General features: G+C 46.8%; 1 protein-coding gene across 5 annotated transcripts in view; it reads left to right on the top strand.

Moving 5' to 3' along the window:
* CEMIP (cell migration inducing hyaluronidase 1) overlaps nt 1–16394 on the top strand; it is a 172344-nt gene that overhangs the window by 122547 nt on the left and 33403 nt on the right. For all 5 annotated transcript variants that reach the window (XM_073012389.1, XM_073012387.1, XM_073012388.1 and 2 more), the window contains 2 exons: nt 4685–4860; nt 7112–7321. In XM_073012389.1, the coding sequence (XP_072868490.1) occupies nt 4685–4860; nt 7112–7321 (386 nt within the window). The remainder of the gene's footprint in view (nt 1–4684; nt 4861–7111; nt 7322–16394) is intronic.

Consider the following 16394-nt stretch of genomic DNA (forward strand, 5'->3'; position numbering starts at 1 on the left):
TTGCTTTCTGGGGCCTTCCAGCTTGGGTCCCTCTGGACTTGTCCTCATACCCGATCTGAGAAGGTTAGGCCCCATCTCCCCAGACTCATTGAGTTCTGCTAGGTCTGAGCTACATGTGCACACTCTGGCTCCTTCCATTGGAAGGTCCTTGATGTTTTTTCTTCTCTTGACCCCAGGGTGCCTAGCACCCTGTGTACCCTGTAGAGAGGGGTCTGCAGGTTGTGGAACCAGGACACCTGCAGAGTAAAGACTAGGGTAGGTCGGCATCTGCAGTCCTGCATAGGGCAACTGTACAGAGCCCCTCTGCTTCACAGGCCTCCTCCCCCCTCACCCAGGTGCTCACGGCTCTTCTGGATTATTTGAGACAAGGCTAGTTCGGCCACATCTGCTTTTCCCTGGTTGGGCTTCAGGTATCAGTACTTTGAGGAGGAAGGGAGGAGTGGTGGCTGGTGGGAGAATTCTGAGGCAGGAGGTGGAGCGGGGGAGTCAGGCACACAGTGTCCCTTGTCTCTCGGATAGCAGCCTGGGAGTGGCCAGTGAAGACGGCAGCAGGACAGATAAGGTGGCTGCTGCAGCTAACAGTCATGGCCAGGTCTTGTAAAAGATTCTGATAGGAAGCGCCGCAGCTGGGAAGACGGCTGTTGGACTGAAATATTCTTGCAGCTCTCAATCTGAGTTATATTTCCTTGGCTGACAGGAGTCTGATAAACACAGTGCCTCCACCTACCTGACAGTCACTCCTACACCCTGCCCACCTTCCTCCATGGAACAAAGAAAGATGCCAAATTTGCTATCTAGCAACTCCTGTTATTATAGGTGTGAAGCCAGCGGTGGGAGCCTTGGAGATGGTGCTAGTGACAGCTGCAGGTGTCATTTCTGTTACACTAGCCTCCTACCATATGCCAGGGGCTTAATTTATAAGCACATCCCATGGATTAACTCATTTAACATTCACAGCCACCTTTTGAGGTATGTGCTATTATTATCTCCATTTTATAGATGAAGAGCCTGAGGTTCCAAGAGCTTAAATACACTCAGGGACTCACAGCTGTGAGCTGAGTTGGAATCTGACCCTCACAGCCTGGCTCCAGAATTACAATCCTCCCCATCACACTATCTTACCTCTGCAGCCACGTTCAAGACCGGATCCCTGAGGAAGTTCCTCTGGCCACCTATGAGAGCAGAAACCTCTAGTCAACGTCCTTCCTGGACACCATATTTTAAGGTGGATGCTGGCAAGTTGAGAGAAACACCCAGAGCACCAGGATGCACGTGCTGTGAGGGATGGTTGGAAGATGAAGGATGAGTGTCCTGGAGGTGGGGAGGCTTGGCCTGGTTTCCTGGCTCTGCTGAGCACTGCAGGAACTCCCATAAGGAAAGACTAACACTGAGTGTGGTCAAGGAGCACGTCACTGAGAAGGAGAAACTGGAACTAAGTGGGACAAAGTGGAGAAAGCTTTCTGCAGGTAGAGGGAGATACACTGATGAAAGCAAAGGCATGTTCAAGGAAGGATGATGGTCTGGTCTGGCTGGAACAGAAGAGGGTGTGTGGGAGTGAAAAGAGATGAACCCACAGGAGTTGGAGTTTCACTGTGTCAGCCCCTTAGACTGGTAAACAGGGAGCTGAGTTTTGCATGGAGACCTCTTTGCCATCCCCTGCCTGGCAAGACTGATCCTGCTGCTCTCTGTGCCTGTTCCCTCAACATGCTCAACCCATTGGGGAGTTTGGAAAGTCTCGTTCCTTTCCTTGGCGAAGTTTGCTCTGTGCTCTCAGGATCCACTCAGAAGCCAGTGCAAAGCTCTTTTTCAGAAAGATTCTGCACCCCCACACCTGGGAAGGCCCCGTAACTGAAGGCCACAGAGCTGATGGATGGGAGATGAGTCAGGGATGGAAGGAGAGGTTTTTCTGAGGGTGGCCAGAGGGAGCCCTGCTTCTGGATCTCAGAACTGTAAAGACACATGGCCCTGTAGCCCAAATGAGAAGCCATGTTCAATGGGCTGTCCTGGAGGAGGGAACTCCAGCATTCTGCAGAGTTAACTCATTTCATATCATTTCCCCTGGTCGGTGTCAGAACCCTGGATGAAACCGAAGGCCTGACAACTTCCATGTGTGGTGTCCACTCCTGACCCCTTCAGCAGGGCACAGAACTTTTTGGCATCTGCATATCAGGGAATAAGAGTCCATGGCAGTAAATGGAATCTTTCTAAGATTATTATTTTTTAATGTCTGATACTTATTTAAAGAAGGATCCTGTGCTGGGTGTGGTGGCATCTGCCTGTAGTCCCAGCATTTTGGGATCCCCAGACAGGAGGATTTTTTGAGCCCAGGAATTTGAAACTACAGTGAGCTGTGATCACACCACTGCTCTCCAGCCTAGGTGACAGGGCAAGACCCAACCCAGTATCTAAAAAAAAAAGGAGGACTCTGTGATAGATGGAATAATAACCCCTAAATATATTCATGTCCTGATCTTCAGTGCCCATGAATGTTAGCTTATGTGACAAAAGGGACTTCGCAGATGTGATAAATTAAGGCTCTGGAGATGGGAGATTATCTTGGATTATCTGGGTGGGCCAAATGTGATCACAAGGGTCCTTAAAAAAGGGACATGGGAAGGTCAGAGTCAGAAGAGAGTGACGTGATGACAGGGTCAGAGACTAGAGTGATGCACATTAAAGAGGGTGGAAAGGGTCATGAGCCAAGGAACACAGGCAGCCACTCAAATCTGAAAAGGGCAAGGAGCAGATTCTCCTCTAGAGCCTTCATGAGGAACCAGTCCTGTTGACACCTTGATTTATCCCCATTAGACTCATTTCATACTTGTGACTCCCAAGGCTATAAGAGAATAAATTCATGTTGTTTTAAGCCACTAAGTTTATGGTAATTTGTTACTGCAGGATAGGAAACTAATACCAACTCCATGGGAGATATTTTCTCAGATTTGCCATTCATCAATTTCACATCTTGAATAAGATACTTCAAAAAAAAAAAAAAAACCTACAATCTCACTGAATCTGCAGAATCCCAAAACGGTAAACATCCCTAGAAACACTGCAGGCACACAGGATATGTGCAGGTTGAAGGGGCAGGCAAGGGTCTCAGCTCTTCCTGTGGAGGAGACAGCAGGACAATGTCACCGTAGAGGGTGTTGCTCAGGGCTAATTATAACCATGGTCTTCATATGTGAACACTGGCAGTGTCTGGGGGCTGAGGCCGGTGCTCCATTGCTCCAGTCAAGATCACAGTGAAAGCCAAGCCGTGTAGGTGGTGTGGTTCAGGCTGGGAATCCACATGGGAGGTTATTGCTGTCTGTAACTGCATCCTCAAATGAAAGAGAAAGTATCCATAAGCCAGGTCAGCAACCTCAGTGACGAGCCCAACAAATTTAGAGCTCGCCTAAGATCTCTTTATTCCATAAAAGATTGTGGGATTGTTGTGGAGGCAGAATTTGGGGCTATAAATCAAAGGAAGTTCTAAAGTTTGAACTCCTGTCACCCTGCACCATTCTTGAGATGCATTTTCTGCACAGAGTGGAGAGGAAGAGACTGCATTTGGCAAGAGATTGAGTGGAGTGATGGGAGGGAGAGAATGGAGAGAAAACGGAGGGGTTAGGTGCAGACCACAAGTTCAGGGGCTCTGATTACAGCGGGAAAGAGACTGGCAATTGCTAGGAGAGGTAGCAGAACTGGAAAAGGTCTTTTGTTTGTTAGTTTTTTAAGAATGGGAAGGTCTAGAGAAGTTTGAAGATAGAATATAAGGAGCCCAAAAGAAGGAAGAAATGAAATTACTAGTGCAGGGAGTCCAGGGCCTTAAGGATATGGAAAGGGGTGGGACTGGGGGGTCAGTGCACAAGTGGGGAGAGCATCCTCTCCACCAATACCAGAGGGAGGGCAGGGGATGGTGAGGAGCTCAGTATAGAGTCAGATGGAGGCCCTTCTTCCCTGCTCCACGTGGTACCATGGAGGCATCCAGAGCCAGGCCACAGTGGTGGATGCAGAAGCTCCAATCTGGCTCTTTCTGGAGCCCCAGGCTGTAGATACATACTCTACATGAGGCTGAGGTAAGCAGAATAGGGATTTGCCTGCTTTAACAGATTATGAATTTGCACTGTTCTAAAGCAGGGGCTTTAAAGACAGAGGGGATCTGTTTTATCTCCCTAACATTGGCAATCTATGGTATCATCCAGACACCAGGTTTCTTCTCTCCCATTGCTCTGCCGTCTTTGGGGCATGGTTCTTACCTGCATGGGTGAGGCTAGCCTGACAGCCCCCAGGAAAGAGTAAGAGGAGGGCAGTCTGGAGGTGGCACTTACCACTTCTCACACCTTACGGCCACACCTAACTGCAAGGAGGCTGAGAAATGTCATTTCCTTGGGTGGCCCTGTGTCCAGCTAAAATGCGGGAGTCTAGGACTGAAAAGCAGAAGAGGAGACAAATATTAGGGGACAATTAGCCATTTCTGCTAAGGGCTTCAGACCTAAGCCTGTGTAGCTGTGAGATCTGGCTCTGCATGCAGGCGTGTGACTTCACCTCCCTGACCTTCATCCCTCTGTAACATGAGACCACTGTGCACACCGGTCATGGTGATGAGTAAGCAATAGCCATGGAAGCACCTGGCATGGGCCCGGAACTCAGTGGGCATGCAGTACCTGCTGTTGTTTACCTTCCTCCCTTTCTGCCCTAGGGAAACCAATGTACCTGCACATCGGGGAGGAGATAGATGGCGTGGACATGCGGGCAGAGGTTGGGCTTCTGAGCCGGAACATAATAGTGATGGGGGAGATGGAGGACAAATGCTACCCCTACAGAAACCACATCTGCAATTTCTTTGACTTCGATACCTTTGGGGGCCACATCAAGGTATGTATCAGTCTGGCAGAATCTTTCAACCCAACCAGGAGAGTTCCCATGATGTCAGCCTCTAGGCGGGGCTTCTTGGTAGGGATGAGGGTCGGGGAACAGGAGGTGGGATCAAGGGGAGGGCGCCTTCTGGAAGTTTGAGAAGTCTTATGTATTGTCCATTGGTGTGCAGCTCCCCCTACAAATATTTGGGAATAAGAGAGATGACAGAGCTAACTCGACAACAAACAGCTCTCTGCCACGTGGTACACATCACACTGTTTCAACACTGCCTTCATTCCTTGTCTTCATTATTTCATGACTACTTCATTATTACTTCATTATTGCCCTGATCACTTCCTAAAAGAACTAGCATTTAACTTGCAAAAGGTCACATTTACGATAGATCCATTACCATATAGATAAAACAATAAGCAGGTGAGAGGAACTAGAAGTTGCAGCATTGGCTGGGCGAGGTGGCTCATACCTGTAACCCCAGCACTTTGGGGAGCCGAGGTGGGTGGATCACCTGAGGTCAGGAGTTCAAGACCAACCTGGCCAGCATGGTGAAACCCCATCTCTACTAAAAATACAAAAATTATCTGGGCTGGTGGTGGGCACCTGTAATCCCAGCTACTCGGAGGCTGAGACAGGAGAATTGCTTGAACCCAGGAGGCAGAGGTTCAGTTAGCCGAGATCACGCCACTGCACTCTAGCCTGGTGACAGAGTGAGACTCTGTCTCAAAACAAAAACAACAACAATAACAAAAAGAGGTTGTAGCATTAAATTTACCTGTGAATTTCCTGGTTAGAGTCAAGACAAAGAAGAGACATAGTGAGCTGCAGGGTTCTTACTGCACAATATAGAAAAATGGTACTGGTTTATTGGTGCTTACGTTTTCCTAGTATTAAGCTCAAAGAGGAATTTCTTTTATATCACAATGCAAAGTGCCTTTCTATTGTATTGCTTAAGATACCCAAAATTTCTTCATGTGGTAATTGGTTTCAATGCCGATAGCATAATATTACCTCGGAGTTTTGCAAAGATAGTTCTCTTAAAGCTAATATCATGCACTTTAAGGATAAGACTTTTTGGTAGTGGAACTGAAGAGACAAATGGAGTGAAACTTACAGCATTCACAATGGGGGCCCTACTGGCATTTTATGTGAGATAGTGCTTTGTCACATAGGCCTGTATTATAGGATTTCTATCATCCCTGGTCCCTACTAATTCAATGCTAGCAGTGCTCCCCAGTCATTATCACCACGAAAAACACTTCATATATCCAGTCGTCTCCTGGGTATGGGGTGGGGCAGAGGTGACAATACTGTCCTCAGTTGAGAAACTCATTAGTGAAACTAAAGCAGAAATAACAGGTTTATGTTACACAAGCTGCTGTAGCCCCCTTTCCAATCCTGAGAGCAGTCCCTGAGTGATCAGGGGACTCTTTCCCACTGAGCTCAAACTAGCCTTCAGAGTCATTCTCAACACAGCTCTCCAGGGCAGCCACTGCTGGAGTTGACACTCCAGTTGACACCTATTTTTGGAAGAAATGGTTAGCATGCCAAGATTATCCTTTTCTAGTAGAGGTTAGCTGAGCCTGACCTTTGACAGGAATCATTTTCAGACTGTGCTTTCATGGTGAGCACCTGGAGGACAGGAATTCCGTGTGGTCAAGTGGTTTTCTTGAGCCCGAAAGGAATGACTCTAGGCATATCATGAAGCAAGTGTGTGGCATCCCCTCTACTCACACACATGCCACCAGAACATGGGCTCATGAAGATTCCAGAGTCGGCGTTCCCTTTCCCTCTGCTAGGAGAAGGTCTTAGGTGGGAGACAATGGCAAAGGCTCTTGCTGCTCCATAGTTCACTGTAACCTGGATTCCCCAGGTTCATAGGTCATGCTTTTTGCTAGCCCACTCCTCCAGATTATCTCAGAGTTATCCTTTGCTCCTAACACTTGATGGTTTGGGGACAGGAAAGGAGGGTCAAAGTGAGCCCCAACTATAGAATAGCCCTTCAGAACATCTCATTTCCAAGCACTCCATTTCCTCACAATGTCCTCTGTCATTAGCAGCTCCTTGCCTGTCTTCCACAGTATAAGAAGGGCCAGGCATTCTAACCCATTTGCAGAGAATATCTTTGATTTATTGAGTATTGGGTGGGGACTGACAAAGAACAATGCCTCTGCATCTTCGGAATATGGGCACTAGCCAGGGAAATCCCAAAGCATCTCATGGGCTCCTCTGACTCTTGGTTCTCCTCTCCTAGTTTGCTCTGGGATTTAAGGCAGCACACCTGGAGGGCATGGAGCTGAAGCATATGGGACAGCAGCTGATGGGTCAGTACCCGATTCACTTCCACCTGGCCGGTGATGTAGATGAAAGGGGAGGCTATAACCCACCCACATACATCAGGGACCTCTCCATCCATCATACATTCTCTCGCTGCGTCACAGTCCATGGCTCCAATGGCTTGTTGGTAAGCACCTCCTTCCCTCAGGGAACTCTGGGGATGGGCCATGAATGGTTAGCCCTGGAGGGGTGTTTGGATGTAGACATTTAATCCAGGGCCTTTGGGGGTTGAACCATCCTTAGCTCAGGTTTTAAACGGTATCAACTGGGAGCAGATCACCAACCAAACAAGAAGGAGAAAATAGAGGTTTGTCCTTACCAAAGGTACCAAGCAGAGATGGGAGACTGATTACTTTGTGGTGGTTTCTAGGAGTCCAATTTTTCCTGTGCTTCACTGGCATAACATGAAATCTGGAGATCATTCCGCCACCACACAGCATGACAGCTCTGCTAACTGCAGACAGGGGGGTCACGCCAAGACTTGGCTGTGGTATCTACCCAACAGATTTGAGATGGTGACAACAATGGGCTTTTTTTCTTCTGTTGAACCAAGTGTACCTTCAGAGCAAGTTCTGCTGGCAGAAATACTCTCATTAGCAAATTGGCATGTGTATCAGAGGCTTGTCTTGATTTCCACAGATAATTTTTTTATACTAAACTGACCTTTCTCTAAGTGAACTACATTTCTATCCTCTATAAACTTTAACACTGGACATCACAAAATGGCACCCTGCTAGCTGAATCTAGCAACCAGATGTGTTTTGTTTGGCTTATACTGTGTTTAGAGAAACATTTGAACATTTTTACACTAAATTGATAATTTTACACTAAATTGGACTTTCTTTAAATGAACTACACTTTATGTCCTCTATAAACTTTAAAACTGGATGTCACAAAATGACACCCTTCAAGCTGAATCCAGCTATACGATGTGTTTTGTTTGGCTTAAATAGTGCCAAGAAACATTTGAATTAGTTTCCATCATTTAAAGATTAAGAGATTCTACATAAAAATATGGATTCCTGTCTTCTTTTGAAAAGTAGGATGAGTTGGCAATGCCTGTCCTGCCTCCCTGCAAGGCAACAATGGCTTGGAGCAGAGTCGAGGCTGCCTCCACTAAGACAGGTGTGCGTTCTCCAGTGTGCAGCAGGCCTACCATGGCTGTTACAATTACTATAAATCCCCCAGGCCAGTGCCACTCCTTTCATTGCCTGCTGGCCCCTGTGGGCATTTGCGTTTGTAACCCCTGCTTTAAACCAAACAGAGCAAGCCTCACCAACAGGCATATGGTTATGGGAAAATAAAGAGGCAGTCCGTGTGACACTGGTGTGGTTCTATTCCATGTACTCTTCTATTATAAAGAGTGTCTGTTGTTTCTGTGTTTTAAATGCTCTGATTTAAACCTCCCACTGAGTAAAGAGAAGAGATCCTTGGCTTTGGAGCCCAGTCTAGGAGGGCCTGGGTTCAAGGGCTTGATCCACAGATGGTGAGCTGTAGGACCTTGGGCAAGTAGCTTAACTTCTCTGAACCTCAGCTTCCTGCTCAGACAAGTAAAAAAACAACACCAAACACATAGGGCTGTTGTGAGGATGAATGAGATGCAGGTAGGTTTCATGTGGAGGTACTGTCCACACATGAAGGCTGATTCTTCCTAGCAGGTGGTAGAGGACTGTGCTGGAGCCGTTGCTGGAAGCTATAGGAATTTTTTCTGGCTCAAGGAAAAAGGAAAGGAGAATGTTTTCTGGCTAAAGCTGAAAGACATCAAGATTTACAATAAATTCAGAATGTCAGGGATGAGCATGGGCTCTGGAGCCAGACTTCCTGGGTTGCAATTGGAGTTCTGCCACTTACAAGCCGTGTGATCTTGGGCCAGTCATTTTACCACTCTATGCTTCTGTAAAATGGAGAGGATGGCACTGCTTACTCTACATTGTTGCTTCCAGGATTAAGCAAGCAGAGAACACGGAAAGCATGGAGCCCAGTGTGTGGCCCACATTTTGCCTTGGGTGCAGGCCTCAGGTCTGTCCTGCTCCCTCGTGTGATTTGCAGAACCAGTGCAATGGATGCAGTCACACCTTTCTCACACAGGGTGGTGATGGCGGTCAGGATACATGGTGAAGAGAACAATGTAGAATTGGTTAGGAAAGATAACAGGCCTCACTGAGTCTTTGGAGCTTTACTTGTTCTAAGCATTTTCGTTGAAGTTCTATTCGTAAATTTAGCTTAAATTCACCTACATTCAACTTTATTAAAAAGAAAGATATTAAGATTACCAGAAGCCTGTGATTACAGATCTGGAACAGTTTGAATGGAAGCTCTTGTGAATCTCAGGAAAATACACCCCCCCCCCCACACACACACCCCCTGGAGTGTGGATGTGTGGCTGTGCTTTCTCACACACTTGCTGTGTGACTGCTGCCAAGCTACTTAACCAGGCAGGTCTTCAGTTTCCTCACACATGCTGTGGAGAATGTGATGGCTTCCTCTCAGGGTGGTTCAGTTAGAAAATACCTGTGAAATGTTTTTGGCTGTCTTTGGAATAGCAAACCTTTCTCAGAGTGCTGAGCCCAGGTCTCAGCTGTAGCAATGGACTCAAAAAGGGGGAAGCGGCACAAGAATTACCGGTGGCAGGGGCAGAGGCCTTGGGCACTCTAGGACACCCAGCAGGGCAGTGTTGAGAGTGAGCATCCCAGCAGGGCTGCAGCCTGGGAGAGGCTGGGAGAGGCTAGGAGAGCTGGGAGAGGCTGGGAGAGCTGGGAGAGGCTGGGAAAGATGGCATAGGCCTTGAGCCAGGAGTGTAAGTTCATGAAGATAGTCTGGGGGAGTGAGAAATGTGTGGGGTAAGAGGGAAGGCAGCAGATCGGGGGTAACCCACAGGGCTGTATCTGGAGCAGCCACGTGGGTTACTTGTACCCACAGTGGAGGTAGACTCTTGGAGCTAGAGCCTTGGACAACTTCTTAGAACCAGAAGACCCTTGCTGCCCTGTATGCCAAAGTCTTCCTCCAGCCTGGCTCTTAGGGATGTCAGCTGCCAAACTGGCAGGGCCATTGTCCAGACATTAGGTGGCCGAGGTACCAGTTACAGCCTGGTCCTGGTGGCCATGTAGGACTCCAGCCTCACTCAGCTCAGGACTGAGCTTGTTGGCCAAGCTGGTGGGTTAGAAGTTGAAGTTGCCCTTGAGACCTTCCCAAGGTAAAACCAAATTGTCCTGGCTTAGAATCTAGATGAAGTGCAGGCCTCTAACTCTCTAAGTCAGACAGACAGCAGGGTAATGGAGCATATTCCAGTGTCCTTCCCTAAGATCTCCAAGAGCCATCCCCCACATGGGAATTGGGTTTTATGGATTGGCACCTCACCCTGTAAATGCTCCACCACTGGGGCAGAGATTTCCACATTCGGAGATGCTGCCTTGGGAACTGGATGATCTCCATAGGTATTTTACATTTGCTTCCCTCATTTTGGCTTGAAGGATTTACTCACGCCTGATTATGTTTGGAAAGACGTTTTTAGCTGATGGGACAAAAGGAGGCCAAATACAGACAAAGATGAGATCCTGATTTGGAATGCAGAGGCCACTCAGCATCAGAGAAGCCTTTTTCCTAACACCATCCCTGATCTGAAGGAGGAAGATTCCAGACAAGCAGATACTGGCTTGGGAGAAAGAAGGGTTTCTAGGTGTGCAGAGCTGAGAGTGCCTTAAAGCCTGGCCCTGGGCTGATCCTACAGTGTCCTGGAAGCCCCTTGCTCATGAGCTCCTCTCTCCCTGCTGCCTGTAGATAGGCTCTGATATCCTTTATCCTCAGAGGACAGCTTCCTTCATCCCTAATTGCCCCTTGGGCAGCCACTTTTGCTCTTTCCCTTTCTTCACCACCAACTCTTGGGAAGGGTGGCCTGAAATTCCATCAACTCCTGCTTCTTACTCCTGTCCTGACACAAATGTGGGCTTCTCAACTTTTGCTCTCTCTGAGCCTTGGTGATGGTTCTCAACAATGTCATTCAAAATGTCACCACCAAGCTCAGCAAACCCACCGCTGTCTCTCCTTCTTCATTCAACTCCTAACTCTTTCTTGATATGGCAGTTATTGTGGGCTTCAGTAGAACATTGAGGCAAAAGAGCATAGCGTCCCAGAGACCTGTGTTTTCATCTGCCAGTGTGGCCTTGTGGGACTGATGGAAATTTTCTGGGACTCAATTCCTTCCTGTGTGAAGTGAGGATGATGATAGAACTAACTTCAAAGGGTCTTTAGGAAGATTAAACCAGACAATGTATATGACATAGTCAGCAATGATATTAAATAGTATTACTTATTAAATAGTATCACTGTGTGCCTCTGTATCTAACTGTGTTCTGTGTAAACATCTCTGGTTCTGTAAGATAGTAGCAAGTATCCAAACAAACAAAAAGAGACTGGCCTCTGTAGTTAAAAGACCTTGGCAAACACTGCATACATGTCTTCTTTCCCTGTTTTGGAAATTCATGATGAGTGCTAGCAGAGCAAAGGCTTGCAATAAAAACACATGCTTAGCTTTGGTTATCCTAGCAATGCCTAAACTCATTCGCGTCTCACAAAGCTGGTGTTCTGTAACACAGTTTGAAAAATGCTTCTCACTGTATTGATATTGTCAATGGTGTCTTTCTTGAAATGCAATGGCTAGCACCAAAGCTGCAGGATGCAGGCAGATGTGGGGTGCAGTCTGCCTTCAAAGGAAGGCTCTATGGCACAGTATCTGTAGGCTGGATAGCGGGGGTGGGGGATGCAAAATGGGCCCCCATTTCATCTTAACATGTATTTCTCAACGCTGAGGCAGGACATAGGGGGAATCACCTTCCTGTTTTTCCTGGAGGAAATGAATCCATTCCAGTACTTTTGTGGAAGCACAAAATGACTTCAATATGGGTTCTGCTTGTTTCTTCCTCCCTTTCCTCTTTAAGGCAGAGAATGGGAGAAGAAACCATGCCCTTTCCTTTCCTTCTTTTCCTCCTTGTGCATTGCTCAAAATGTTCTATCTTTGACATAAATGCTCCCAATAGCCACAAGATGCTTGAAACCAGGATGTCCCCAACAGGCTGCTACATGTGGCCCTGCAGGTTGTGCCCTGCACTGCTCCAGGGGTGCCATCTATATGGACTGCAGCCAGTCCCCAAGTGCCCCAGCCCCAGGGACACATCCTCCCTCTGGCATCCTCTGAAAGATGGCTGAGCCCTCTGTGTATTTGGCAGGAAATCCAGTGCCCTGTCTCCCCGACTCACAGCTCTGGAATTTGTGGGAGAGGCTTCGGCTTTTCCTGGTTACCTCCCTCTTTCAGTTTCTTGAATTCACATTCTCACTCACTTCTTGATTCATGTAGCTGCTCTCAACTTGGAACTGCTCAACAGGCTCACCTCTCCTGCTACCTAGACAGAACTGATTTATCAAGACAGGGGAATTGCAATAAAGAGTTTAATTCACACAGAGCTGGCTGTATGGGAGACTGGAGATTTATTATTACTCAAATCAGTCTCCCCCAAAATTGGGGGATCAGGGTTTTAGGGATAATTTGATGTTTAGGGGGTGGGAAAGGGGGAGTGCTGATTGGTCAGGTCGGATATGGAATCACAGGGAGTCCAAGCTGTCCTCTTGTGCTGAGTCAGTTCCCGGTGGGGGCCACAAGGTCAGATGAGCCAGTTTATCCATCTGGGAGGCACTAGCTGATCCATTTAGTGCGGAATCTGAAAAATATCTCAAGCACTAACCTTAGGGTTTACAATAGCGATGTTGTCCCCAGGAGCAGTTGGGGAGGCTTGGAATCTTGTGGCCTCTAGCTGCATGACTCCTAAACCATAATTTCTAATCTCGTGGCTAATTTGTTAGTCCTACAAAAGCAGTTTAGTCCCCCCGTAAGACTGGGATTTGTTTTGGGAAGGGGCTGTTATCGTTTTTGTTTCAAAGTTAAACTATAAACTAAGTTCCTCCCAAAGTCAGTTTGGCCTACGCCCAGGAATGACCAAGGACAGCTTGGAGGTTAGAAGCAAGATGGAGTTGGTTAGGTCAGATCGCTTTCACTGTCATAATTTTCTAACTCTTGTAATTGCTGCAAAGGCAGTTTCAATCTCTCCTTTCCATATGAACCCAAATATGAAACCCAGACCCTTGTCCTTGATTTCCCCAAAAGTTTCATTGGCCCAGGGCTTTTACTGGTGGATTGGGGTAAGAGATGCAGAGGGAGAGGGGGTACACTAGAGATCAGCACGGAAACCAACAGTAAGAGATGGAGTAACAGGTCCCTCTATAGACCAAACGCTTCCCCCTAGGCTACTGCCTCCCCACCCCCAACCAGGTTATTGAGTTCTTTTCCCCTCCTCTTCATTCTCGCATCCTCCTCCCCACCTCTTCTGGGCTGCCTTAGAAACTCATTCCTTTCCTTGTTAGGCAGTCATTTGGTTGTCCAGGTTTTTTCTTCCACCCGGTTTTAATTTGCATATTCAAAAACTCATTAAGACACTCACAAACAAATGACCCACCCGCCAAAAGAAGATGGCAATCTTCTTTTCAGCAGTTCAAAAAGAAATTTAAAAAAAAATGGCAAAAGATTGGAAATGCCGGTCTTCTTTATAACATGGTTGTATTTGTTGTCGAGTTTCTCAATCACATAAATCATATCACACCCACCCTAGCAGGCAGAAACAAGTAAAGTTCACTTCTATCTGTATTTGTTTGTTTTAAACAGCAGTTTCTTTTACTTGCTGTATACAGGTTGATGGTGGAAATTATTACATACAGATATGTCCTGATTTGCACAGAATGGTCCATTTTTGACCTGTTGTCCCAGCTTAACTACTAATCACACCTCCTTCACTTCAAAAGTGTCCTGATTTAGACCATAAACCAAATAAAATGGTCACACCCTCCCCCGCCACTGAAGCAGTCCCTGCTGGCTCTTTCTAGCTCTGTGTCAGGCAGAGCCCAGGAATTTTCTCCTTCACAATCTTCTGCCTGGACCACACCTAAAAACAATTGAAGACTTAAAACGGTGTTCAGGAATTGCTTTCACAACTGCCAACCAACAGCAGGGAGGAAGATATCCAGAAGAACAAAGGGAAAAATACAATTTGTGCAAGAGAATGGGGGGAGAACTTACGCATTACTTCTGGTTGGCACACATAGGGACTGAATGGCCACCTGTGAATCTATATGCATGTTTGTTTATGCAGCTACTGTTTATGTATCTGCTATCTATCTATATCTATCTATCTATCTATCTATCTATCTATCTATCTATCTATCTATCCATCCATCCATCCATCCATCCATCTATCTACGTCTATCATCCCAAGCTACGTCACAGTTTAAATATTTAACTCTGGGTAATGTTCTAAGGAAGAACAATCTCAGAATGTTAGAGCTGGAAGAAACTTTAGACGTTATCCTATCACACAGGGACACTTACGCAAGTCACACACAGCAAGTTTGTGGCTGAGTAAAGACCTGAACTTGTGTCTTCTACCCCCACTCCAGGGCTGTCCTCGGCCTTATCATGCTTCCCTCTTGATTCTGTGCGCCGTCCTCACCCCACTCCTAATGAGAAGAAAGAAATGCAGCCCAAAGTGAGAGCACCTTTTTCTTTCTGGCATTGTTGAGTATTGATTAACACACAGATTATGGACTCAGACAGATGGGGAATCAAGTCCCAATTCAGTCCTTGCAAGAGAAGTGATGTGGGGCAACTTTCTAAGTCTGGGTCACTTATAGAATCGTAGTTGCCATGAGGTTTAAATAAGATAACATGTAAAAACATTTAGTATCCAATAAACAGTGATCATTTTTCTTCCTTTCAATGAGGGTTTTTCTCTCAGGAGTTAGTTTCTTTCTCTGGCATTTTTTAGAATAAGAATGTACCTAACTCATTATTTACTCCTATTCAGAGAAAGACTACCCAAAGTATGATCCACACAGCAGGGTAAATGGGTTCCTAAGATTTAGAAAGAGCTATGGGCAGGAGGCAGGAGGCAGGAGGCAGGAGGCAAGAGGCTTGAGTTTGATCACAGCTGCAGAATGAAGTTGCTGAGCATCCTGGGACACTCCATGTCCCTTCTCTGGGCCTTGGGATCCTCCTCTGTAAAGTTGAAGGCATTACACTTGACTTCAGATGTTTTTGCCTTTTTCTCCCATGCTTGTCTGTCCAGGCTATTTATAACAAACTTTTCGAGCTTAATAGGAGAAAGGAAAGCAGTCCCATTGGCTGACCTTGATACTGACTGACTTATTAAACAGGTGAGTAGGATTCAAGATCACACCCTTGCCTATTACTAAAGATGAAGGGAAGGATGTTTATTCAGAAGAACAGAGAGCCTGCCTGGAACAGAGCTACATGTATGTTGGGTTCTCCCTTATGGAGTGAGGACACAGAAAACCATGCTTCCAGCCTTGACCTTCTACATATGGCTTTTGTGACCTTTGGCAAATCACTTACCTTCTCTGAGTCTCGTTTTCCTCATCTCTAAAAAAAATAAAAATTGAATAGAGGATGGTGTGAGATTTCAGCAAGATTAAAAGGTGTAAGAGGCCAGTCCAGTGCTGGGATATGGAGTGTGGTTTGAGGATGCTTTTAAAGGATGGCTGCCTGGGAGTTGGGGAGTAGGCGGCTATTATATGAAAGACCCTGGGCCAGGTGCAGTGGCTCACGCCCGTAATCCTAGCACTTTGGGAGGCCAAGGCAGAAGGATTGCTTGAGCCCAGGAGTTTGAGACCACCCTGGGCAACATGGTGAAAGCCCATCTCCACCAAAAATACAAAAATTAGTCATTCGTGGTGGCGTACACTTGTAGTCCCAGCTCCCCGGGGGACTGAGGTGGGAGAATGGTTTGAGCCCAGGTGGCAGAGGTTGTAGTGAGCCGAGATCACACCACTGCTCTCCAGCCTGGGCAACAGAGCCAGACCTTGTCTCAAAAAAAAAAAAAAAAAAAAAAAAAAAAGCCTGGAAGGAACTGTGGTGTCTACATCAGGGCCTCTCAATCAGGAATGATTCTGTCACTCTTCCTCCCTTCTACCCAATGGAATATTTGGCAATGAATGTCTGGAGACATTTTTGGTTGTCACAACTGAAGAGGTTTTCCTGGCATCTAGTAGGTAGAGACCAGGGAGGCTGCTAAACATCCTGCAATGCATAGGACAGCCTCTCGAAATGTTCACAGTGCCGGGGTGGGAGGTGGAGGGTTGTT

The sequence above is a fragment of the Chlorocebus sabaeus genome, chromosome 26, assembly GCF_047675955.1.
Source record: "Chlorocebus sabaeus isolate Y175 chromosome 26, mChlSab1.0.hap1, whole genome shotgun sequence".
Taxonomy (NCBI): domain Eukaryota; kingdom Metazoa; phylum Chordata; class Mammalia; order Primates; family Cercopithecidae; genus Chlorocebus; species Chlorocebus sabaeus.